General features: G+C 41.3%; 1 protein-coding gene and 1 long non-coding RNA gene across 3 annotated transcripts in view; one reads left to right on the top strand and one right to left on the bottom strand.

Annotated features, from left to right (window-relative positions):
- Window positions 1–1,621: 1,621 nt before the first annotated feature.
- On the bottom strand, window positions 1,622–2,902 carry LOC115068053. The gene is made up of 2 exons (XR_003847426.1): window positions 2,800–2,902; window positions 1,622–2,344 (listed from the first exon to the last, which is right to left on the bottom strand). It is a non-coding gene; the product is annotated as an uncharacterized LOC115068053 (long non-coding RNA).
- A 32-nt stretch (window positions 2,903–2,934) lies between these two features.
- Ndel1 (nudE neurodevelopment protein 1 like 1) overlaps window positions 2,935–26,392 on the top strand; it is a 32,597-nt gene continuing 9,139 nt past the window's right edge. For both annotated transcript variants that reach the window (XM_008855744.3, XM_017795065.2), the window contains exons 1-7: window positions 2,935–3,123; window positions 12,199–12,296; window positions 13,200–13,353; window positions 16,179–16,327; window positions 18,165–18,301; window positions 22,540–22,713; window positions 23,411–23,502. In XM_008855744.3, the coding sequence (XP_008853966.1) occupies window positions 12,211–12,296; window positions 13,200–13,353; window positions 16,179–16,327; window positions 18,165–18,301; window positions 22,540–22,713; window positions 23,411–23,502 (792 nt within the window). In that variant the 5' untranslated portion in view covers window positions 2,935–3,123; window positions 12,199–12,210. The remainder of the gene's footprint in view (window positions 3,124–12,198; window positions 12,297–13,199; window positions 13,354–16,178; window positions 16,328–18,164; window positions 18,302–22,539; window positions 22,714–23,410; window positions 23,503–26,392) is intronic.

Below are 26,392 nucleotides of genomic sequence, written 5' to 3'. Positions count from 1 at the left end.
GGAGGCTTCCTGGAGGAGGTAGCTTGTGAGTAAATCTAAAGAAGGCAGAGGGAAAAATGGTTGGACCAGCCTAGGAAGTAGCCATAGTGCACAGGGCAATGGGAGTCAGTAACAGTCCCTGAGAGGAAGGGAAGTGTCTTTTGGGGTGACACAGTGGTCAGTCCAGTTAGACTCAGACAGGCTTGTGAACTGTGTACGATGCAGACTGTAGGAGTGAGTTGGAACTGCTTTGTGGGCTCTGACTACCAGACTACATAGTTTGTACTTCATGGCAAAAGTAACAAGGCAACAAAACAATTCTTGAATCAGGGATGCTCTATTTACAGTGGAATTGTAGAAATATTATTTTGATGGCTATGTATGTAGAGACTGCTGGAGTGGGATAAGAAGACATTCAGGGGAGAGAAGTTTGGGGTGGACAGATAAACAGGAGACTTTGGACTGGGGGAAACACAGGAGGAAAAAAGTGGGAAACTTAGTTGAGAGAGTTTATAAAGAGTAAATTGTTGGAGCTTAGTTATTACAGGAGTGAATTGCAAGTCAGTGAGGGGGATCATTAAGAGAGATTTGATGAGGTCTTTGTGGTTCAGTGACTAGGAAAACAATGGCACAGTTGACAGAAAGATGAATATTGTTCTGGAGATTTCAGTTGAAGCAAAAGGAGGATCTTTGTTTGGGCATGTGGGATACCACGTGGACATATGTGACAGATCATTAGCAACCAGTAAGCCATTTGTTATCCCTTACTCAGCCTCATCTATGCACTAAAGAATTAGCAGAAAAAAAAACACTGGTCGGGGCTGGAGCGATAGCTCAACAGTTAAGAGCACTGACTGTTTTGCAGAGGACCCAGGTTCAATTTCCAGCACCCACATGGCAGCTAATAACCATCCATAACTCCACATCCAAGGGATCCAACACCTTCTTCTGACCTCTGCAGGCATTGGATGACACAGGTGCACTGACCTACATGCAGGCAATACACTCATACACATAAAATAAAATTAAAAAAATAATAAAATATTAGAAAACATATTGGAGATAGGAATACAGAGAGATTAGGCTAAATCAGGTCTTTGATTTTTTTGGGGGGTGGAATATGGTATTCTTATGTAACTGTCCAGACTGGCCTGGAACTTGTGACCCCCTACTTTTGCCTCCAAGTGCCAGGGTGCATGCACTAGCACAGGCAAGACTTTGATTTTGAGGCATCTTGCTCAACTGATTCATTAGCGTTAAATAGGCCCCATTTCCTCAGAATCTCTGTAGCAGTCTTGTGTGCACTGTATTACCTTTTGTGAATATATTATTTGGCATCTTCACTAGCTAGAGTTTGGACTTGGGCTCAAACCTCCCCTATGGGTTCCTTGTACGGGAACCTATGCAAGTTGCTTCTAAATGCTTTATGAAGATAGAAGGGTGGTTCAGCCCTCACCTTTTCTACCCTCACATGGCTGATTTTGTAACTTATGCTTCTTTTGAGACTGCCTCTCATTTTCCTTGGCACTTTATTTTTCCTGGATTTGGTAAACTAAAGCGGGAAGTGGGACAAAATTTGCTGGCTTTTACAGTATGTAGCCCGGGGCCCAGCTCCTAGCAAGAAAGTTCAACCAACAAGGAGGAAGATCAGAGCAAGGTCTTTGAGATCTCTGGGGGCTCTGCCAAGCAATGCCTATTCATTAAGATGGGGACGACAGACACCAATACTGAAAAACACCAGTCCTAGGGTCAGACCATATGGGAGGGTCAACAGCCTGGGAGATGATGTCATTATTTTCCGAAGGGCTTGGCTTGCTATTAGGTGACTCAGTATGTTTCTTAGCACCTCAGCCAACATGTAGGACAGAAGCTGCAGCCTTTATCTTTTCCTCTTGGGGTGGGACTGTTAGGTCTACAGGAAAGCCTTTATTAATCACCTCCTTGCCAGAGATCTCATTAGGAGAAGCACAACTCCAACCAGGAATCAGGGCTCCAGAGTCTGAGTTTCCAAGATATTCCAGGACACTGGCCTTGAGACAAGACCTGTTTGGGTCTTAGGTTACAATATATAAAATGGAGGTAATGATTCCAGCCTCACAGGTTGAGGATGAAAGGGGTAGTGCAGGTAAAGCATTAAGCACAGTAGTCTAGCCCAGTAAATGGTGTTATTCATTTTCTTCTTGTGTCAGTGTGGTGGGGGATGATAGTATGACTTCTGGAGTTAGGCAACTGACTTTGAGTTCTCTGTCTAGTTGGGTGACCTTGGGTGACTTCATCTTGCTGTTTCTTGTAAAATAGGAAGGACAGTACCATCTCATGGGGTCACTGTGATGAAGTAATGCAGACCAATGACTGGCACAATTGCCTGTAAAACAAATTGCACAGCGACAGTGAATTTATGACCATATTTTCAACCCTATATCCCTTTAGAGTCTAGTTCAAGGTGCTTTAAACCCCATTAATCCTGATTTCTCTGATCTTCATTGATTTGAGTTCTTATAATCCATTTTCTATGCACCTCCCTCAAAATTATAACTGGGCTTCTTAGGCTCACCTTGCGGCACGTATTACACGTTACTGTTGTGTCTCCAAACCTCACAGCCCAAAGCATTGAAATTGGAATTGCATTTGCATGATACAGCAAAAGTTCCTAAAATTGTTCTAAAAACAGCTTTGTTTCTACTCGTTGAGCAGTGGCCCATTTTTCTCGTCCACTCTCGGAGCTAGTACCCCTTTATCTTTGCTTCCCTTCCCCAGTACCCTAGGGAACCACCCTCCCCAATGCAAAGGTTCAGGAACCCGCAGAGACCTAAAACCCACCTCTCGAGAGGGCGGGAGGCGGCTGCGCAGGAACACGCTGAAGGGCTCGGGCCAGCCCCATACAACGCCAGCTTTATGGCCCCGCCCCTCACGCCCGCGCGCTCGTGCGCATGCTCGCGACACCGCCCAGGTGCGTCACAGAATGGCCTCCGACACCCAGGCAGCCCCTGACGTGTCGGGGAGGAGCCGTGCGCGGAGCTGCGGGCAGTGGAGCTCAGGGCTGCGGAGGGGAGCAGAGTGGAGTGGCTGGGCGGACCTGGTCAGGCCAGCGGAACGGACACGGCGGCCGACCGGCGGCGAACATGCGCTTTTGACACGTTGGAGGTGAGCGCTCTGCTCCGGGGTGGAGCGGGCGGGCGGCGCCGAGGCCTGGTGTAGGGAACCCTCTGGGCCTTGGGGCTGTGTCCGCGCCGCGCCGGGCCAAGCCGGGGCTTGGGTTCTGGGAGGGCAGTCCACGGGCAACTGTTCAACCGCTCTAACTTCTCTCCTCACCATGGTACGAGGTGTGGCCCACCAGAGTACCTGCAGCGGAGCGAGCCCGAGGGCTTCCGGGGAAGGTGCGGCGGTGCGGGCTGGGGACGGAGGCCGGGACGTGGCGCCGTGGGCCCGGGCGCTGGTAGCGCAAGGAGTGGCCCAGCTGGAGCGCGCCCAGCCTTCGCGCTCCACCCACCCCCAGGTTGCCCTTAGCTGCCAGGGGTGTTAGGAGCGGGACTGGACGCTGATGTCTGCGAGAGCGGGAGCAGCTCACGGTGACAGCGGTTGGCAGTCCCGTGACTCTCCACTCCGAACTGCTAATCCCCCTCCCCCCCTCAGTTCAGGAAAGTGTCACCAACGGGTTCGGATTACTTGTGCTTCTAATTTTTCACTGGGAAACGATGAGGTAACCCTTTAAGTTTTACTAGGAAAGTGCAGGTTCTTTTCACCGACTATTATGTTCCATTCCTGTAGGGTCTGTACGCATTTCAGGACGTTTGCCATCTGTAGTTGTGACGGATTCTGTTGTCACTTTTTGCTGGGTGGGGAAATTGAGCCCAGGTGCGGGAGTACTTGATTTATACGTGGGTTCAACCAACTGGTGAGACGCTTCGCTTGAATCATAATTTACCTGTTTAGGCTCAGAGTTCAATTTTTTTTTTCCGTGAGATTTTTATACCTTCAGCTAGAAAATGCAAGGCAGAAAATGGGACTTGTCAAAGATAATAGCAGAAGCTAGTAGATGACTTACTTAGTTATTTTTGAACAAATTGACCCAAGAAATATTTCAGTTACTAGGAAAATCTGAAGCTGGTTTATGGATGGCTGGTCTGATAAATTATTTTGTCTGATAAATTATGTTGCTTTCCGTGCTCTTAAGAGATAGGGTAATGCCTACCAAATCATGCAGTTGATAAGGCAACATTCAGCCTTAAGCCAGAGTCCAAAGAAGCTGAAGCACACTGAGGGAGCTGGATCTCTTCTGAATTACACTAAACTTATCATCTAGAATCAGAATACATAAGGAACAAAGAAAGCCCTAGTTAGAATTGACCTCATCTCTGTAGAAGTTGCTAAATCTAATGAAGTAGCTCTGTTTTGACTTTAAATAAGTGTAAGTGGATGCAGAATATTTGAAATAAAAATAAACCTGCATAAAAACTGCATAGATCTTGCTTTCATGCGACCTACAGAACTTTTCATTTTTATTTTAAGCCATCCTCAGAAAAATTTGAGGACTAAAGTTAAAATTACTTGTGATGTAAGTTTTCTAGGCACTCCATGATGTAGAAAAAAGATTTGATAGACCTGGAAGGGAGTCCTTATTTATGATTGACTTTGGAAAGTTAATTTTGTAAATGTTACTTTTGAGAGAAGTGTAAGTATTTCAGTAAAAAAGCATAAATTACCTATTGGGTGTTGTTACAAAGGAACTATTTGAACTTCATTACCTCATGCTTTTTTTTTTGTTGTTTTGTTTTGGTCTTTTTGAGACAGGGTCTCCCTGTAGCCCCAGCTGTCCTGGAACTCACCATGTAGACCAGGCTGGCCTTGAACTCACAGACATTCACCTGCCTCTGCTTCCAGAGTGCTGGGATTAAAGGCTTGTGCCACCACGCCCAGCTTCATTACCTCCTTCTATGCTGCTAATATGTTTATCGTTGGTAATAATCTATCATGTAAGGTCGATTTTCTTACCGCTGTACCTTTGTATCTTTGCAAATAAGGCATGTTGGACAGGCTGTTTTAAACCCGTGAGTTAATTGTTAGTTGTTACATATCTGAAGGTTATATAAAGTGTGATATTGTCTGATGTAAAAGTTATAATTTTGAGACTCATGCCCTATCCGTAGGAGACATAATATTAAGGGAAGATTGGGAGCAGACAATACTTGTCTGCCTGCATTCCAACTTTAGAAGACTGTAGATGTGCCACTTGAGCACTTTTTAAAAAGCAGTGTATTTTTTTGATATTGGCTGACTTTCTGTAGCTTTACTTTCTCCATTTACATAGTTTCAAATGACAGTGAACACATACTCTCAGTGTAACTTGAGGCAAACTGAGCACACTGTCTTTGCAGCCCCTGGGACAGTCTTGGGATTATCTGTAGGGATAGCACATTTTTGCTTGTAAAGAACTTGATTTAAAAAAAATAAATCTGATGGATAAGTTCAGTGGGATAAAGCTGGGTAATACCAATCAGGCAGCAATGAGTACAAAGTGTAAATACAGAGTAAGAACTCTTTGCTCAGTTTTTAATCTGGTTAGTAAAGGTTATTCCAAAAGAGAAGTTTTAGAAATCTTTCTGATAATGAAATGATTTTAAGAATCATTTGTAGTTTTTAAATCCTGAAGTCTGTTTACTTTGTGGAAAAATTTTAAAGGTTTACTCATAGACTACAGTTTCTTATAATTGAATGGACATTGATGCTATTTACTGTGTGTCAGGCTCTGTTCCAAGTACTTTACAAATACTAACTCAATCTTCAAAGCACAGCCTCAGTTTAGTGATTATTACTGTTTTATAGGTGAGGAAACAAGGTACTGAGTAGCTGAATAACTTGTTCAAGGTCGCCCAGGTAGTGAGTAGAAGAGCCTGATTTCAAACCCAGGCAGTTTGGCTTCAGGGTCTGGTCTCTTAACCACTTTGCTATGCTGTTCCTCTGACTCATTCTTGATTAAATGTTTTTATCTTGTTTGTTCTGGAAAAAGTCCTTTTTTGAGACAGGGTCTTTCTATGTAGCACTGGCTGGTTGGAATTGGCTAAGTAGGCCAGGCTTACCTGGAACCCACTTCTGCCTATCCTCCAACCTTTCCCTATCCTCCCACCTCTGAGTCTTCAGTGCTGGGATTAAAGACGTGCACCACCATGCCAGGTCTGATGATTATTTTATTTTTGATTCTTTCTTGGAGGGGGTGTTCTTTTTGACATAGGGTCTCCCTGTAGCCTCACTTGGCCTGGAACTTTCTCTGTAGACCAGGCTGTTATTTTTAATTTTTTAAATATTTGTTGTGTATAAGTGTTTTGCCAGCATGTAAGTGTACCCATGGTATGCACTGCCCATGGAGGCCAGAGAGGGCGTCAGACTCCTGGAACTGGAGTTTCGGAAGGTTGTCAGCTGCCATGTGGGTGCTGGGAACCGAGCTTGGGTCCTCTCCAAGAACAGCCAGTGCTCTTAACCACTGAGCCATCTCTCTGGCCCTGATGATGATAATTAAATTTTTAAAATAATTTGTTATTTTTATTTTATGTGTATGAATGTATTGCCTGCATGTAGGTGGGTGCACTCATGTGCAGTGCCCGTGGAGGTCAGAAGAGGGCATTGGATCACTAGGAACTGGAGTTATGGATGTTGTTAGCCACCATGTGGGTGCTGGGAACTGAACCTGTGTCCTCTGCAAGAGCAGCTAGTGCTCTTAACTCTTGAGCCATCTCTCCAGTCCCCGTTGATGATAAATTTTAATAAAAGATTTCTGGCATAGGTTATAATACAGTTTGAAGAATCAAGAAACAAGCTGTGAGAGTAGCTTGGTAAGAACAATAATAAACATTGGATTCACGTAAGATTCAACAAGAAAATTAAAAATTAAAATTTTTTCCTGAGTTATTTGATGCTGAAGTAGTTGGACAAAGAGGATACAAGAACTAAAAGTAGATTCTCAAGAAGTTACATGCAAAAGGCTACTTAAATCCTGTGTCAGGGGACATTGGTGAAAAAGTTGGTAATTGTATTACTATGTCTCTTTGGGCTGTGGAGTTTACAAGGCTGTGAGTTCAGTCTTCAGAATCCATGTTAAAAAAAAGCCAGGCTTGGGTCGGGCACGCCTTTAATCCCAGCACTTGGGAGGCAGAGGCAGGCGGATCTTTGTGAGTTCGAGGTCAGCCTGGTCTACATAGTGAGTTCCAGGATAGCTGGGGCTACAAGGCAACCCTGTCTCAAAAAAGACGAGAGAAAAAAAAAAAAAAAAGCCAGGCCATGGTTACATACTTAGAACCTCAGCATTGGGTGTGTACATGTGTATGAGTGAGAGGGTACAGATACAGGAGAGTCCCTGGGGCTTGCTGGTCTGTCAGTGAACCCTAATGGGTGAGTTTCAAGCCAGTGAGAGACCCTATATCAAAAACAAAAAAAAGGTAGGTGGAATTCTTGAGGAATGATACTTTATATTGCCCTCTGGCTTCCACATGCATTCGAATATACATGAACACACTCATACATGTACACGCATGTGTACAGAGACATACACAAAAGTTTTTAAAAAGAATATTTTCCTTTAGATAATAATTCTGTATTGTACATTTTAGAGAGCTAAAAAGATTTTGAGTTTTCACTAAAAAGAATTGATAAAACATTTGAGGAGGTAAATATATTTAACCCCATTTAAACAATATACAGTGTACACATATTTCAAACATTACATGGTACCCCATTGATATATACAACTTTTGTGTTTTCTTGTTTCAGTTAAAAAAAACAAAACAGGAAAAGAATCTATCCCTATTTAAGAACCAAAAGCAGAGACAAATGATACTTCATAGCATACCCAGAGGTGTAAACAGTGCTGCTCCCCAGGGACCACTATGTAGCTGAGTGCTCTTCAAAGAAGTAACTACCAGTAGGTCCTTTTATATTGTGTACATGAGCCCAAGCAACACAAAACACCCCAACACAGGAAAGTTTCAAAGTGGGCATGTGAATAATATTTATAGATAAAACCAATTCTGATCCTGTTTGTAGAAGCATTGGTTCCACATTCAAACACAGTACATTCAGATAAACATTAGATGCTCAGGAAGACTTGTAACAGCATTAGGAACTTCTGTAAGGACACTGGCCCATGGAACACACAAGCAGTATTATCAAATGCTGCATAGTAACAAAGACATAGAAAACCCCAAAGCAAAGTACCCACTGGTGAATAAACCAAGTAGCAGTTGGTTCTGAGTCATGTGTTAATCTAAAGCAATCTAATAAAGCATGACAGTTAAAATATTTAGAGCCCATGCTGGGCATGGTGGCGCATGCCTTTAATCCCAGTACTTGGGAGGCAGAGGCAGGTGATCTCTGAGTTCAAGGCCAGCCTAGCCTGGTCTACATAGTGAGTTCCAGGTCAGCTGGGGCTACAGGGAGACCCTGTCTCAAAAAGACGAAAAAAAAAAAATTTTTTTTTTAAATTAAAAAGAAGTCAAGCAGTATTCACTTTGGGAAGACCAAGGCTAAGATAGTATCATCAGAGTCTACAAAAATCATACAGGGTGTGAAAATGGGAAATATGGACTCATTTACCAATCCTGGGTACTTTAACAGAACAATGTAGAAAGCTTGCACCAAAGTCAAGGCTGAAAATAGAAAGTTCATTGATGGCTGTAAAGGTATTAGACTAATTCACATTATTTAGAGTAATATAAAATCTGTGAAGTTAGCTGGGTGTGGTAGTGCACGCCTGTAGTCCCAGCACTTGGGAGGCAGAGGCAGGCGGATCTCTGTGAGTTCAAGGCCAGCCTGGTCTACATAGTGAGTTCCAGGTCAGCTAGGGCTACAGGGAGACCCTACTTCAAAAAGACAAAAAAAAATCTGTGAAGTTAAAAAGTTTAGATTTGAAATCAATTAAAAGTTTTGTATAAGGATGAGGATTTTCTTAAATTCCCCCTCCCGTGTGTGTGTGTGTGTGTGTGTGTGTGTGTGTATGTGTGTATGTGTCTGGGGATCAAAACTATGACCTTATGCTTACCAAGCAAGCAGCCTACCACTGAGCTACACTGTACTCCCAGTCACCCCAAGGCTTTCAAGTCCTGTTCTAATTGACAGAACAGACAGGGCCTTCACAGTCTCACATTGAAACAGCCTCCTACTCATGGAACTCCTATGTGATTTCCTCCCTTTTTTTCCAGAGCTGCCTCTGTATTTGAGCTACTGTGTGGGCAGATGATCTGGGCTTTCTTTTATCTTGTAAGTTCTCTTCATTGCAGTCTTGGTTGGAGCCCTTGTATCCTACAGCCTGTATCTTCCAGGTCATGGTCATTTATTTCTGGTGGTGTGGAAGGATTTATAAATAAGACACAGGTCTTGTCCTCGAGGGACTAACTAGATAGCCTTTTATTTCTCTTCATTTGTTTCTTGAAGGCAGTGTCAGTAGCAGTGGACCTTTGCTGCTTGTGTCCCTTCTGGTCTTTACAACTTTCTGAAAACAACTTTCATAATTTATTGGTTTGTATATCAGAAACTGAACATTTGAGCTGCACATTGACACACAGTTGCCAGTGTTCAAATGATCTATCTGAATTTGGGGATCAGTGTCTGTGAGTTTGTAAGCTATCTTCTTTAGGGCTGTATGTATGTATAGTACTTGGGATGGAACCCAAGACTGTGTATGTTAGTCAAGTGCTCTCTACCACTGAGCTAGGGTTGAATTTGTAGAGTTAAGTGTCATAATCACAATTTTGGGGAGATTGAGAGAAGATCTTATGTATAATATTAAGAGGACACAGATCTTGTTTCAACTGTAGATGCTTTTAGACATACATCCTGTAATTCTGACTTCATCTGGATTGTTAAATTATTTCTTTCCATCAGAGACAGTCTCTTTCAAGCATGGGACTCTGGGTAGGTTAACCAGGCTCCAGAGGATGGACCCACACCAAAGGACATTTGGAGACACAAATTCGACTGTATAGGCTTTATTATATATGTCACATATGATATATGTAACATTACATTGGGCAGGGGGCCATAAAGGGAGGGGTGCAGATAGAGGAGGGGATCTAAATACCATCAGATTATATGAAAATCACAAAAACTAAATAAAAAATATTTCCCTCCCCTACCTGGGAGACTAAGGTAGTAGCTCCGAAGAGTTACTGATAACACAGAATGATGCCTTTAAGTACTATGGTTCTTTTGAAATACGAGTATCTCTGGCTGCTGTGGAGAACCCTCCTTGTTCATAGCATACTATAAATGAAGCCAGTAACATTAGATCACTTGATATCTGGGAAAGTGAAGTGGGAATTCAAACTTTGATGAGGGGACAATTATAAAATCAGTATTTATTAATCAGTGTACATGTTGAAGAAACATGTCGCCCAATATAGTCCACATCCTCATTGGATGGAAAAAAAGCTGAAGCTCCAGAAGCTCCAAGGGGCTAAGCAATTTAAGTAATTTAATAGCAAAATTGGAACCCTAGAACCCTGCCTCAATAGAATTCCCAGCCTGTGTGGTTAACATTTTAAGGTACTCTTATGCTGTAAAAACATCTCCAAGAATAGAATGATACAGACAAATCTGTGCTAGTCTAGGGTAATCAGATTAGAGGGTGGTGCATTTGGTCAACAAATACATGCCTAGTGCTTATCAGTATTCAGTAAATGATTGTAAGCAGTAGGTGACTTCTCCGAGTAAGGTTATGTCAGGAGTCTCTTTCAAAGAGCTTTCAGGGTGATTGGCAGTGTAAGATAACTGGAAGATGCCAAGGTAATAATAGATGGCACCGGGAAAGATGTGGTTAAGGAAAAATTGGTAACAGGTTTCAAAGGAATTAAACCAAGCATATCAAGTTACTTTTTAGTTTTATTGCATTAAGTGCCATTCTCCTACCTCTTTGTTATACCCACCCTAAAACTGGAGGTCTGGATCTGTTCTCTGACTGAGCTCTTGCCAAACTTTCATGAGTGAATTGTGTAAGATGAATTCCAAGTTGTATACATCTCTAAGGCTTTATACTTAAGAAATGGGTCTTTAGTCCTTACTATCTAGTATGGATTATAGTTTAATTCAGTAAATATTGTGTGTTTTCTATTGTGTGAACATGGTGCTGGCCTGGTTGTAGGAAAGGCTAGCCATGAATCTATAGTGGGCCAAACATCTTGGTTATTTTATCTCTCTTTATGATCAATTGGGAGTTTTAGTTAGCCAGTTGAAATGGCAAGAGCCACTAAATCCATCCGTCCCTTCTGTGAATGATTTGGGAGAACTAAGATAAAGATCATTGAAGTTGGAGGTGGGTGGATCTTTGGAGTTAACTTGGACTGAAGAATAACCCAGAGGAAGTCTTCAGAAATGTGGTGGTATATAATTTACTTCTGGTAGTCTCACCTGGCATGAAGTGTTCCAGGAGGTAGTAGCTAGCTAGTTAGCTAGGACCCTCCCTCCCTCCTTTTCTCATAGAACCTTGAACTTTGTGTCACTCAGGATGACTTCCTGCTTCCTGCTAGTGCTGAGATAACAGGCATTGTTTATGTGGTGCTAGGGAGCAAACCCAGTCTCATGCATGCTAGGCAAGCACTCTACCAACTGTGTGGTGCTAGGGAGCAAACCCAGTCTCATGCATGCTAGGCAAGCACTCTACCAACTGTGTGGTATTTGAGGCAATTATATACATCAGGAAAGAGCTCAGCATGGCAGAGTCTCTGGCATTTTGTTTGTTTCTGTTGCCTGATTCCAACTGCTGGAACTATGTGTAGGGTAATTCTGTGGGGTCAAGTCATCCAGTCAGTACTGTAGCTGAAAGGGTTTTACCAGCTTTGTTCTGAAGAACTAAATTGGTTTCCTCTCCTAATGACCTCATCCACAGTGTTGGTCATCTTTGAGTGAGGCAGTGATGTGAGGCTAAAATCTACAAAAGTGCTAACCACTCACTTCTAGAATCTTTTATATCTAACTCTCCAAAATGTGGTAGATCATATTATCTTTTTTTTTTTTTCCCCTTTGGTCTTTTTGAGACAGGGTCTCCCTGTAGCCCTAGCTGGCCTGGAACTCACTATGTAGACCAGGCTGGCCTTGAACTCACATCGATCCACCTGCCTCTGCTTCTGCCTCTGCCTCCAGAGTGCTGGGATTAAAGGCCTGTGCCACTACACCCTACTGTATTACACTTTTAGTATGATTCTTACGTTCTCTGTTTGTGTTTTTAATATGTCACAGGCTTTCTTGATCATGGATGGTGAAGATATACCAGACTTTTCAAGTTTAAAGGAAGAAACTGCTTATTGGAAGGAACTTTCCTTGAAGTATAAGCAAAGGTAGTATTTAAAAGCACACTTAAAATAGGGGAGAGAATTTGGAATATACCATGTCTAGCTTACATTTCTTTTTTTTTTTTCCTTTTGGAACATAAGGCTAAATTTAGAGTTTCAGATTTAGGATTGTGATTCCGTAAATAGTCATAGCATGTATTTAAGTAGTATAAAATTATTACCAATCTTTACATTGTCCCTACTGAAAATAGTAAGAAGGCTTAGTGCCACCTATGATTTCTTCTGATGCCTTTGCCGCCTATTAACCTGCTGTGTGTGTACTGATGCTACACCATTTGCTTATTTGGAGATACTTGAAACAGACTTTAATTCTCTTCAGGCATGTGTTTATTAGTGTCTGGAGGCATCAGTTTCAGAACTATGGAGCATTTAATCAAATTCCAATTATTTTACTTAGTTTGGCAAAAAAATAACCGTGTAGCACTAAAATTTGAAATCTTTTATTTAATGGAAAATATTCACGTTCCTACTTTGGTTATCTAAGTTTTCTCAAACCTTATTTTTATTTTGGAGACCAGAAAAAGGTGGCATATTCTCTGGAACTGGAGTTGTGGACAATTGTTAGCTTCCATGTGGGTGCTGGTAACAAACCCAGGTTCTCTGGAAGAGCAGCCTGTGTTCTTAACTATTCAGCCATCTCTCCAGCCCTTGATTTATTTTTTATGATTATAGCTACTGATTTCTGAGTCTTTGGGGGCCTTATAACTAATTTTCATTGAATCTTGAATATATATGGAGCAAGAAATGCAAGGCAGATTTTCTTTACTGTTTTAACATTTCATGAGAACATTGCTTTTCAGGTAAAAATTACTGGATTTCTATGTAATTTTGTGAGATGACCCCTTGATTTCAGTTATTGCTTATCTTTTCCACTTTGCCTCTGATTAGCTTCCAGGAAGCTCGGGATGAGCTAGTTGAATTCCAGGAAGGAAGCAGAGAATTAGAAGCAGAGTTGGAAGCACAGTTAGTACAGGCTGAACAAAGAAATAGAGACCTGCAAGCTGACAACCAAAGACTGAAGTATGAAGTGGAGGCATTAAAGGTAACTGCACTGGGTGCAGGACTGTCTAGGGTATTGGGGTCTATTAAAATGAGAAATGTAGGACTGGCAAAATGACTCGGAGCGGGGAGCTAAAAGGCTCTTTTGTCAAGCCTGACAACCCCAGAATCCCCAGGATTTCTGGGACCCATGTGGTGGAAGAAGTTTGCTATGGCATGCGCACATGGAAACACACACGCTAAATGACTGTAATAAGAATATTTTAAAAAATGAGAAGTGTGGAGCTGGAGAGATAGCTCAGCGGTTAAGAACACTGACTATTCTTGCAGAAGACCCGGGTTCAAATCCCAGCACTCACATGGCAGCTAACAGCTAACTCCAGTTCCAAGGGATCTGACAGCTTCTTCTGTCCTCTGTAGATGTTGCACGACATGGGTGCATTTACCTACATGCAGGCAATACACACATGCATACACATAAAATAAAAATAATAAATAAAATGAAAAAAAGCAAATGTATTTACTAAATGGTGCTTTAGAGAAGCAAGCAACAAAATATTAAAAATATTAAATATTAAAAAGGCTTTTTTTTTTTTGGTCTTTTTGAGACAGGGTCTCCTGGAACTTGCTATGTAGACCAGGCTGGCCTTGAATTCACAGAAATCTACCTGCTTTTACCTCCAAGTGCTGGAATTAAATGTGTGTACCACCATGCCTGGCTCTGGCTCTTTTTTTTTTTTGTTTTCTTCTTTCATGGAACCAAGAGGAAGGCCTTTCAGAGTTTAGGAGTCCTCAGGAATTTTATGGCTGTCAGTTTTCTAGCTATAATGTTCTTAGCTATGTTGTAGTTCTGATACTTTTTAAAAGCTTCCTGATCATTTTTCTGACAGACTATTTGCCTTGTGTGTAGCTTAAAAATTATATAAAGTGAAACTGGGCGTGGTGGCGCACACCTTTAATCCCAGCACTGGGGAGGCAGAGGCAGGAGGATATCTGTGAGTTCAAGGCCAGCCTGGTCTACAAAGTGAGTTCCAGGCTAGCTGGGGCTACAGGGAGACCCTGTCTCAAAAAGACCAAAAAAAAAAAAATTATATGAAGTGCACATTTTTTTGTTGTTGTTAGTGTTTATGACCCCTTTGAATTTACTTGTGGTTAGAAATTTTCCTTTAAAAAGGAATTTTTAGGACCTGGGGATGGGGCTCAGTGGTAGAATGTTTGCTTAGCATGTGCATGGCCCTGGGTTTAGTTCCTAGTAAAGCAAAGATGAAAAGAAAAAGAATTTTCCAGAAGTAAAGGATTAACTTTTAACTTTTACTCTACTCATCACCTGCCTTAGATGCTTGAGAGTATTTCTTTCCTTTTGCTTCAGAATATCTTTCACTTATACTTTGACAGTTTCATAAATGTAAACAATATATCATCATATTCACCCCCCCAACACACCCCAGTATATCCCCAAAAAAAAAAAAAAAAAATTTTTTTTTTTTTTTTTTTTTTTTTTTTTTGTAATACACTGAATCCAGTTGGTGCTACTGTTGGAATGTTGCCTGATCTTGTATGGGTAACCACAGCTGCCATGAGTTTATGAATGCAATGCCCATGTTATGTCCAGAAGACAGCATTTCACAGCATTCTTTCCCATCCCGTGGTTCATTCCTCCTCTCTTCTGTAAAGCTCTCTGAGCCTTGGGGGCTAGGATGATATAATGTCCCGTTTAGGGCTGAACACTCAATAGTCAGCTTCTCTGGTCAAGGTTGAGGACACCACTAATCTCTGGGTATAAGCATAAATATTTAGGCAGTTCAACAACATATTGTTGAGCCAAAAAAAAAAAGTAGTAAGTTCTGCCTTAGGACCCATGACCTCCCTGCCCATGGGCTTTTGACCAGGTTTACAGTACTAGGCATGGATTCCTTCCTGTGGAATAGGCCACAAATGCAATCCAAAAGCACCTGGTTTACCCCCATAATTTTCATGCCATATTGCACCAGCTCAGGTCAGTATTGTAGCATGTACCCAGTTCTCCACTGGGTAATACCATGGATGGCTTTTCTTCCCCAGCAGCCTGCATGGTACCTTCTGGCACTTTGAAAGCTAGCCAGTACAGAAGAAGTTTTCAGGTCAGTTCCAGATTGACTTCTCTGTGCCCTGCAACCAAACTATAAGGTGTCTTTAGCAATAGGGTCTTTTAAACTTTATGTGTATGAGTATTTTGCCTGCATGTATGTAAGTGTACGTACGTACAATACCTGCAGAGGCCGAAAGAAGGTGTCAGATCCCTTGGAACTAGAGTTAAGGATGGTTGTGAGCTGCTATCTGGGTTCGGGGATCCTAACCCAGGTCCTCTGTAAGAGCAGCCAGTGCTCTTAACCGCTGAGTCATCCATCTCTTCAGTCCCAGCAGTAGGATCTTAGCATCTAGAATATTGGTAATAGCCTACATTGTTTTGGGGGCCTCTGGGGTCCTTGGGAGTTTTCTGTTGGAAGTGATTGTGTTTTGGAAAGGTGGAAGAGGGCAGGTAAAGGGTAGGGGACTTGAATGAATCTGAGTGATTTTGTGCTTACCTTGGGTTGCACTCATCTTGCAAACCCAGAAGTTTTCCCAACAGGTTTAGATTTTGAGGCAAGGGGTTTATTATTTTACTTTTCAGAAATTATTATATTTCTTTCTGAGAGGAGAATTATTACTACCTAAATTTAACATGAATTAAGGTGCTTGGAATGGATGTGTCCATATAGTTTTTAAAGTATTCACCCACTCAGATTATGGGTGAAGTCCTTTTTTCCACCCCCTTAATTTTAATACCCTTTAGTAAAAGATGACTATATTGACAATACATCCTTTCTTCTCTTTACGTTTTCTCTTCAGGAGAAACTAGAACATCAGTATGCACAGAGCTACAAGCAGGTCTCAGTGTTAGAAGATGATTTGAGTCAGACTCGGGCCATTAAGGAGCAGCTGCATAAGTATGTGAGAGAACTGGAGCAGGCCAATGATGACCTGGAGCGAGCAAAAAGGTGAACAGTGGTGTGTGTTTTGTTAGAATAATCGATCAGCAACTGATAATGAAAATCTGTGCTGTTAGGCTCAAGCTGTCACCTAGATTTTAGTGACATATTTTCCTGTGGTTATTTCACATCATCTGAAACTAATTGGATTGAGAGGGACCAAAACAAAACAAGCTGAGTGTGGTGGTGCATGCCTTTAATCCTAGCACTTGGGAGGCAGAGGCAGGTAGTTCTTTATAAGAGGCCAGCCCAGTTTACCTAGAAAGTTTCAGACCAATCAGAGCTACATAGTGAGACCTTGTGTTTGAGTGTGGTGTATGAACATGTGTGTGTATGGGGGGTGGGGTATATGTGCCTGTGTATGCGCATGGAGGCCAAGGATGGTGTAGGGGAGTGCTCCTCTATCACTCTCTCACCTTATTCCTTTGAGGCAGAGTCTTCTTGAACCTTCAGCTCACTTTATTTTGGCTAGGCTGGTAGACAGCAAGCTCCAGTGATCCTCCTGCCTCAGTCCTTCATAGGTCTGGAGTTTCAGACATATGTAAGACTGTACACAGCTTGTTATGTGGTTGCTAGGGTTTGAACTCAGGTTCTTATTGTTGGTGAGCAAGCACTTTTAACCACTGAGCCTGCTTTCTTTAAATTTTTTCTTTTATCTACTCTTTTGTGGTTTTTCTTTAAGATGTATCTCACACCTGCATGTGGTGTTTGTAGCTATAACCCCAGCTCCTGGGAGGCTGAGGAAGGAGGATTTCTATGAATTTGAGGCCAGCCTGGGCTGTGTAGTGAGTTGTAGGCCTGCCAGGCTATAGAGAGTAAGACCCTATCTCAAAACCAAAAAACAAAACAGAAATGTGTCTCATGCATCCTTTTATCTGCCCTGTGCATTCTCAATGCCGCCGAATGTTCTGAAGGCCTGTATATCTCAAACCTGGAGCTAGCAGTTATCTTTATATTTTAAATCTTAGTTTTAATATTGACTAGTGTATCTCTCAAATTATTGCTTTCATTACAGTTTTCTGGAATATCCTGCCATGGTTTGCTGTTATTGTTGCTAGGTTTTCATGTTTCTGTTATTAGTTGTTTCTTAACCATCCCAAAACTAATCCTATTACTTTATAATTATTGCCTAGTATTTCTTTAATATTTATCAGTTGACATGATTTGATTGACATGATGTTAGTCACTGTCCTTGGGGCTGATCCATAAATGCTCCAGTAAGAAGAATGTAGAACCTGTTTCAGGGCATAGAGGAGGGAGCAACTAGAACATCTGGGGAAGCCTTTTCACAATTGGAGCTGAGCCTGCTAGGCTTGAGTATTAATAATTTAATTGTAGAGACAGCATGGCTGAAGATGAGACTGGAGGGTGCTTGGGGCCAGATTGTGAAGAACCCTGTATGTGATGTTTGAGTCTCTAAGATTTTTTTTTTTTTAAACAAAAGTAAAATTGGATCTTGATTTGAGAAGACAATACTGAGATAATGGAAGTAGGGAGGAGATGTAAGACCATTAAGGAATAATCCAGATGGAAGATGAAGAACTAAGGCAGAAGAGTAGAGAAAGGTGTTGGAGAGATACTTTGGCAGTTGATAGGAATTGATAAGTTTGGAATTGACAGTCAAAGTTCTAACTTGAGGTTAGGGAATTTATTTCTGTAGCAGCACAGAGTGGGAGGGCCACGAAGTAGATGCATGCTCACTTTTGTTGAATGGGGTGAGATCATTCTCTAAATTGGGTCAGGCTGACTGGGTCAGAAATGGCAGGAGATAAACTGACTGCTTCTTTTTGTGCTAGCTGTTTGTACATGTTTATTTAATTCATGGAATTTTTTTTTTTTTTTAAAGGGCTACAATAGTTTCACTGGAAGACTTTGAACAAAGGCTAAATCAGGCCATTGAACGAAATGCATTTTTAGAAAGTGAACTTGATGAAAAAGAATCTTTGTTGGTGTCTGTACAGAGGTTAAAGGATGAAGCAAGAGGTAAGGTGCATAACTCAGAGACTATTTGTCCATTGCCTTCCTGTCCCTAACCAGAGTAAGCTTAAAGATTAGCTTTTTTGATGGTGCTGGGAGTCAAACCCAGGGTCTCGTGCATGCTAGGTCAGCACTCTACTTAAGTTCTAATTTTACATTAAAAAGTCACTGTGCTGCTGGGGGTGGTGGTGCTCGCCTTTAATCCCAGTACTTGGGAGACAGGCAGGCGGATCTTTGTGAGTTCGAGGCCAGCCTGGTCTACATAGCGAGTTCCAGGACAGCTAGGGCTATACGGAGACCCTGTCTCAAAAAGACCAAAAAAAAAAAGTCACTGTGCTAAATGCTTTTAATCTGTTTATTTCATATCTATATCAACAATGCTAAGAAGTAAATATGACTCGATTTTACAGTTGAGAAAAATGAGGCATGGAGAGTTTGAATTTTGTCCAACATAATATTGCTTGTCAGCTGGAAGATTTTACAGTTGAGAAAAATGAGGCATGGAGAGTTTGAATTTTGTCCAACATAATATTGCTTGTCAGCTGGAATTTTTTTCTTTTTTCTTCCACTGAACTTCCTGTTGTGCATACAGAACTGTGTGTATGTTTACATTCTTGTTTATATTTTCTACATATAGTTAATACAGGCTTTCCTTTAAATTTTTCCTCTTTCCTTAGAAGCATAATAAAATCCAGAATATTATAAACAAGACAGTGAAAATCACTGCTACTTTCTTTGTGTGGAGAAAATCCACTAACAGTTTGACAATATTTCTTTCCAAGTTTTCCTAAGATTTTACAAATATATCTGTGTAGTCTCCTTTATATAATTCCTGCCTTCTTCCCTATTGGCAGACCAGTATATATACACACATATTTCTTGTCCTTTTTTTTTTTTTCCTACTTCTTTCTTTTTTGGTCTTTTTGAGACAGGGTCTCCCTGTAGCCTCAGCTGGCCTGGAACTCACTAGGTAGACCACACTGGCCTCGAACTCACAGAGATCCACCTGCCTTTGCTGGGATTAAAGGCATGTACCACCACGCCCAGCTTTTTTTCCTGTTTTTTAATATAAGGGAATATAATGCATGCCATTACAGATTTTTAAAATAGGTTTTAAAAAGTTACGTAATAGGGCTGGCAAGATGGTTCAGTGGATTAAGGCACTTGGTGTCAAGTATGAGGACCTGAGTTCAATCCTGGGACCCATGTGCTGGCAGACGAGAACCAGTGCTTACAAGTTGTCCTCTGACATCTGCTCAGGCACACATACACAAACACACACATACCCAGTTAAAAACATTTTTAGGGTCTGGAGAGATGGCTCAGCAGTTAAGAGCATTGGCTCCTCTCACAGAGGATCTGGGTTTGGTTCCCAGCACCCACATGGTGGCTAATAACTGTCTAGTTACAGGGGATCCAGCGCCCTCTTTTGACCTCTGTGGGCATTGCACAACACGGGCGCACTTACATGCATGCAGACAATACACTCATACACATAAAATAAAAATAATAAAATACTAAAAAATTTAAACTTATACTGATCTATTAAAGACACGGTCTCCCTGTAGCCCCAGCTGGCCTGGAAATTGCTGTGTAGACCAGGCTAACTTCAATCTCACAGAGATCCACCTGTCTCTGCCTCCCGAGTATTGGGATTAAAAGAGTGTGCCACCCCGCCCATTGCTTTTTAATTTGTAATTCCTTACTTAACTATTTATAAAACTTTTTCTTAATCTTTACTGATTCTTACAGATCCCTCCCACCCTTGCCTTTTTTTCCCTTATTCCCTAGGGCAGTATATTCATCTGGAGCTTCTTTTAATTTATGTAATGTATAAAATATTAACTTTGTCTTTGTTTTTGTTTGCAGTGCTAGACGTGAACACAGGACCTTATACATGATAGAAAAGCACTAGGCCACTGTGCTACATCCCCAGTCCTGTTAATTGTTTTCTTGTCCACTTGTTTTGAGGAGCTGAGTGCAACCCAGGGCTAATGCCTGCTAGGCAAGTGCCCTACTACTGAGCTACATCACCAACCCCTTACTTATTTTCAATTACAGTAAAAACCCTACAGCATTACATTTACCATCTTAGCTATTTTTCAGTGTACAGATGATAGTGCCAAGTATTACCACAGTGTTGGGTAAGAGATTGCTAGAATTTTTTTATCTTGCAAAATAAAACTAGATTAACCATTAAATAGCAGCTTACTGTTCCTTCTCCTTCCACTGCTGGAATCACAGTTCTACTTTCTGTTTTTGTGAATGGGATGACTTTGGATTCTTCATATAAGTGGAATTAGTATGTTGTCTTAAAATTTTATCTCTGTGTGTAGTTCAGAGGATAACTTGGGAATTGGGTCTCTTCTCGTAAAAAAAATCCATTTTCTTTATGCATTCCTCCATGGATGGGCCTTTGGGTTGCTGTTTCTTGACTCTTGTGAATAAGGCTGATAGGGACACAGGTTGCCCGTGTCTCTTTGCAATCCTGTTTTGATTCTTTTTGATCTGAGAAGTGGAGTAACTATGTTTTTTTTTTTTTTGAGGCAGGGTTTCATGTAGTCCAGGCTGGCCTCAATGTCACTATGTAATCAAGAACGACTATGAAATTTGGATTCCTCTGCCTCTACCTCCAAATTCTGGAATTAGAGGTGTGCCCTACCACCTGGGTTCATATGGTACTGGGATTGAACCCAGGATGTTGTATATGCTATGCACGTACTCTACCAACTGAGCTCCAGCCTTTTTATATCCTTTTTTTGTATTATTATTTTTATGTGTATGAGCATATTGCCTGGATGTATGTAAGTGTACCTGTGTTATGCAGTGCCTACGGAGGTTAGAAAGGGTGTCAAATCCCCTGGAACTAGAGTTACAGATGGTTGTTAGCTACCACGTTAGTGCTGGGAACTGAACCTGGGTCCTCTATAAGAACAACCAGTGCTCTTAACTGCTGAGCCATCTCTCCAGACTCATTTATATCCTTTAAAAAAAAAATATTTAATGTGTATGAGTGTTATGCCTGCATACACCCATGTCGTGCAGCACCTGCAAAGACCAGACGAGGAGGTCGGATCCCCTAGAACTGGAGTTATGGACAGTTGTTAGCCATCATGTGGGTGCTGGGATTTCAACCCAGGTCTTCTGCAAGAACAGACAGTGTTCTTAACTGCTGAGCTATCTCTCTAGCCCTTTATATCTTTTTTAAAAAAATTTATTTTTATTTTATGTGTATGAGTGTATTGCCTGCATGTATGTGAGTGCACCCATGTCGTGCAATGCCGCGGAGGTCAGAAGAGGGGCTTCGGATTCCCCTGGAACTGGAGCTAAGGATGGTTCGTAGCTGCCATGTGGATGCTGGGAATCGAACCCGGGTCCTCTGCAAGAGCTGTCAGTGCTTTTAACCACTGAGCCATCTCTCCAGCCCCAAATGTGTAGCCCAGGCTGGCCTCACACTTGTGATCCTCCTGCCTCTGCCTCTTCAGCATATCCTCCCTGTGTGAGCCACCACAACTGGCCATCTTTTTTAAACATAAGCAAAAGCTCTGTAGACTAGTTGTATGACTAGAAAACATTAATTAAAAATTCAGTATTTGAAAAAATACATAGTGGTAGTTTAAAAAAAATACAATTGATTCAGAATTATAAGACTACACTTCATTTTTTTCCCCAGTAATTCTGAAACTATATCATTTCAAATGTGATATATATGTGTGTGTGCATGCATGCGTCTAAGGAGCCTGTGGAGGCCAAAAGAGGATGCTGTATCCTCTGGAGATGGAGTTGCAGGTAGTTATGAACTGCTTGGTGTGGGTGCTGGGAACCAAGCTTGAGTCCTCAGTGAGAGCAGCAAGTGTTCTTAAACTACTTAGCCAAAAATTGTGTGTGTGTGAGTGTGGAAATCAGAGGACAAATTAAAGGAGTTGGTTCTTTCTACTAGGTCTCTGGGATCAAAGTCAGGTGTCAGGCTTGATAGCAAGTGGCCTTGCATTTTGGTTCTTTCTACTAGGTCTCTGGGATCAAAGTCAGGTGTCAGGCTTGATAGCAAGTGGCCTTGCATTTTTAAATTTGAAGAGATATTTAAACTGTAGAATAGTCATTTTTATTCTCCTGGAGATGAAAATTATTAGATAAGAAATTCATTCTGGAAAAATATCTTAGGAAGACTGCCTATGACATTTCAGATGTAACTTTACACGATTCCTCTAGTGAGTATTCCTGCCTTTGTTTGCAACATTTTGCAGATTTAAGGCAAGAGTTAGCAGTTCGGGAACGACAACAGGAAGTGACCCGAAAGTCGGCTCCCAGTTCTCCAACTCTTGACTGTGAGAAGATGGATTCTGCTGTCCAGGCTTCCCTCTCCTTGCCAGCAACGCCTGTTGGCAAAGGAATGGAAAACAGTTTTCCTTCGCCAAAAGGTGTGTCCTATCTTTTCTCTTTGACACAATGTTAGATTATCAATTTTAGAGTGTTGGATGATGGAACAGGAGTTGTTAAGGTTTAAACAGTAATTCCAGTATGTTAAGAGTTAAGTGCTATGTGAAGCAGAGGAGAATTGTTTGCCCAGGTCATTGATGTAGCAAACGAGATGATGGCTACATTTAAGATAAGAGCAATTTAAGTAAAAATTTAAAGTTACAAGAGTTTCTAAATTTTTTTTTTTTTTTTTTGTTTTTTTGAGACAGGGTTTCCCTTTAGCCCCAGCTGTCCTGGAACTCCCTATGTAGACCAGGCTGGCCTTGAACTCACAGAGATTTGCCTGTCTCTGCCTCCCGAGTGCTGGGATTAAAGGCGTGCGCCACCACGCCCGGCCTTTGGTATAGTATTTTATGGAGCATTTTGGCTGTGTATATTAAGGTAACTACTAGAGCCCTCTGCTCTGGTAGTTCTACTTTTAGGAACTCCAAAATACTTGTCTAGATGTTTAGGGTTCTTTGTCTTTGTAGCATTGTTTGGAATAATGAAAGCTGGTTGAACTTGTTTATGATGCCTCTATTTTATATCTTCTCCATACCTTGAAATAGTGTGATTTTGCTTCATCTATATCCTGCTCTGTAACAAAAACCCATATGTAAAGGGAGCTGCTGACTTCATCACTTTCCTTTTTTTCCGTAGCTATACCAAATGGTTTTGGAACCAGTCCACTAACTCCTTCTGCTAGAATATCAGCACTAAACATCGTGGGGGATCTCTTACGGAAAGTAGGGGTAAGCATTCAATTATTCACCAGTGGGTGTTTCCATTGCTGATGTAGTGTTGAATTGTTTGTTTCCTGTGGTAAGAACCATAATGAAGCTGATAATCACAAGCATCCAGTGCCCAGCAGAGCCTAGACCTGCTAAACACCTTTAGTCCTGGGCTTAATAAGGTGCTTCTGGAAGGGCCTTTTCTTGCTGTTCCCTATTGCTGTCGATAACACAATCCCTCTGACCTTGGCTACAATACTTTGATTCAGGCTTGCTGTATGTCTTTGAGATCCTTGAATCCTGTTCTTTGTCCCTGGCTGTAATCCTCCTAGTTCTTCATCTTGTATTTTGTGGGATAATAATATTTGGCTTGTGGTATTGCTGACCACTCTTTCTGGGTTTTACTGCTCTTGGGCCACTTCAACTTCAGTGCTAATTCCTGGCTGTAAAGTTGTATTCAGAATACTTTGTCTTTGAAATATGAAACTGATTTTTCTTTAAAAAAATAAAAAAAAAAAAATTACATTTATTTGGTGCCCTTGGAGGTCAGAACAACTTTCAGGAGTTCTCTCCTTCTGTCATGTGGGTTCTGGGAATCAAACTCAGGTCATCAGCTTTGGCAGCAAGCACCTTTATCTGCTGAGTCATCTCTGTGGCCTCAAACTGTTTCTTTTTTTCTTTTTTTATTAAGACATGGTCTCACTGTATAGCCCCGACAAACCTAGAACTTGCTATGTAGACCAGGCTGGCTTGGAACTTATAGAGGTCTGCCTGCCTCTACCTCCTGAGTGCTGGGATGAAAGGCTTATACCATCATGCCCATCTTTTTTTTAATCTTAAAAAGCAAAAATAGCCGGGCGTGGTGGCACACGCCTTTAGTCCCAGCACTCAGGAGGCAGAGGCAGGCAGATCACTGTGAGTTCAAGGCCAGCCTGGTCTACATAGTGAGTTAAGGTCAGCTGAGGCTACAGGGAGACGCTGTCTCAAAAAGACAAGAAAAAAAAAGCAAAAATAAAGGCCATTTTTTTCTTTCTATATTACATTGCTCTAATCATCATTATTTTTTCTCTTCACAACAAACCTTTTAAAAAGCCTGCCTGCATTTATCATTGGCATTTTGAATGCATATATACTCTCTAGACAGTCTGGTCTGAATTCTAGTCTATTCCTTGATTAGCACGCTCACTGGTGCTATCAGTGCTGTCATATTCAACGTGTGCTGTTCTAATTTTATTTGAAACATTCAATGCCTGTGTTGTCATCCCTCCTTCCCCCAAAATGTCCTCTCTTTTGTCATCCCTGATGCTGTTTTTTGACTGCTTCCACCTTTCTGCCCATTTCTCTTTGACATCTTGTGTCTTATCTACTCACTCTTTCAATGATGGTCTTATTGTTTATTCACAACCATGGTTTCATCTGTCATTGGGTGTGTACAGTTTTTACATCGTAATCTCTAGATGACCCATTTCTTTTAAAAAGACCCAGTGCTTGCACCAACTGTGTGTCTCACTGATGCCATAAGCATGAGAATTTGTGCCTGTCATATGACAGTTGCTCAGTAAATATTCGAATGTACGAACAAGTCCTGTCATTGAATGTAGGAAATTAAAGGCCTCGGTGTCTGCTATGGATATATATATATATATATATTTACAGGTCCCTGAATGATGTTCCTCAGATCATCCTATAAGGTTATTTCTTCTTTCTGTCATTGTTTAACTATTTCATTGTACTTTTGCAAAAGAAAAGGGAGAAAAGAAGTTGCAGTCAGTTTTTGGTGCTCCATGTATTCTTACTGGAATCATGGGGGTAGGATGTCCAAATAGAATCTCAAAAAAGTGTGTACTATTTTGTGGATTTAATTTATCTGTAGACTTCTAATCCTTTAGTCTTATGGATTGGAAAAGACTAGAATTTTGGGGGGTGGAGGGAGCATGGCCTGTATTTCCTTTTTTTCTGTGTGGGAGGTATTTGATTTGGGAGAAGTGTTGATAGGAAAGGGGAATTTCATTATGTCCACGTGTGGAAATTGATGAGAAACTCCTGTTCTCTTTATGTCATCTGTTTGCTGGTGAAGCCTGTACTTGTTGGGTATTGTGACAGGAGCAATGAAAAGATACTAAAGTTGGAGTTGAATGCTAAGGGGCCAGTGTCATTTGCAGGTGAATTACTTGTAGATAAAAGTTTTCAGGTAAGTGTTTTGCAGTGTGCTCTCAGGAAGAAAATGGCTTCATTTTATGTGACATTACAAGTATACCCATTCAGGTTCAGTAGAAAACAGTAGATGGAAGCATCTATAAAAAGAGTTGACTGCATTGGGGCTGGAGACATGGCTCAGCGGTTAAGAGCACTGACTGCTCTTGCAGAGGACCCGGGTTTGATTCCCAGCACCCACGTGGCTACGAACCGTCCTTAACTCCAGTTTCAGGGGAATCCTAAGCCCTCTTCTGACTTCTGTGGCATTGCACAACACTGGTGTACTCACATACATGCAGGCAATACGCTCATATGCATAAAATAAATATAATAAATAAAATATTTTTTTAAAAAGTTGACTGCATTAAAAACATTTGTGAGTGATGTTTTTGAATTCTTGGTAATGCATGTTAACAAACACAGAATCCCAACTCTGACCAATATTAACAAATAATGGATTGGGTTGAAAGGTCTGGGGTCTGTCTGTCTCTACCTACTTGTGCTATCTTTTTTTTTTTTTAGTAACAAGGTGTGGATTTTATTTGTGTCCCTTGCTGATACTGAGATGAACAAGAAAATTTCTGAGCTCATTAGAAAGGGTGTCAGTGTAAATGTTCCCTTGTTCTACTGGAAAGACGGTGATTATGGCCTAACTAACAGCCAGTATCCTGGCAGGGAAGAGTTGAAGCCTAAAATGGAAAAGGTTTGAAATACA

Source organism: Nannospalax galili, unplaced genomic scaffold (assembly GCF_000622305.1).
Source record: "Nannospalax galili isolate Female #2095 unplaced genomic scaffold, S.galili_v1.0 scaffold146, whole genome shotgun sequence".
Classification (NCBI taxonomy): Eukaryota; Metazoa; Chordata; class Mammalia; order Rodentia; family Spalacidae; genus Nannospalax; species Nannospalax galili.
The sequence above is the reverse complement of the archived record's forward strand: the minus strand, read 5'-3'. Positions and strand labels throughout refer to the sequence as shown.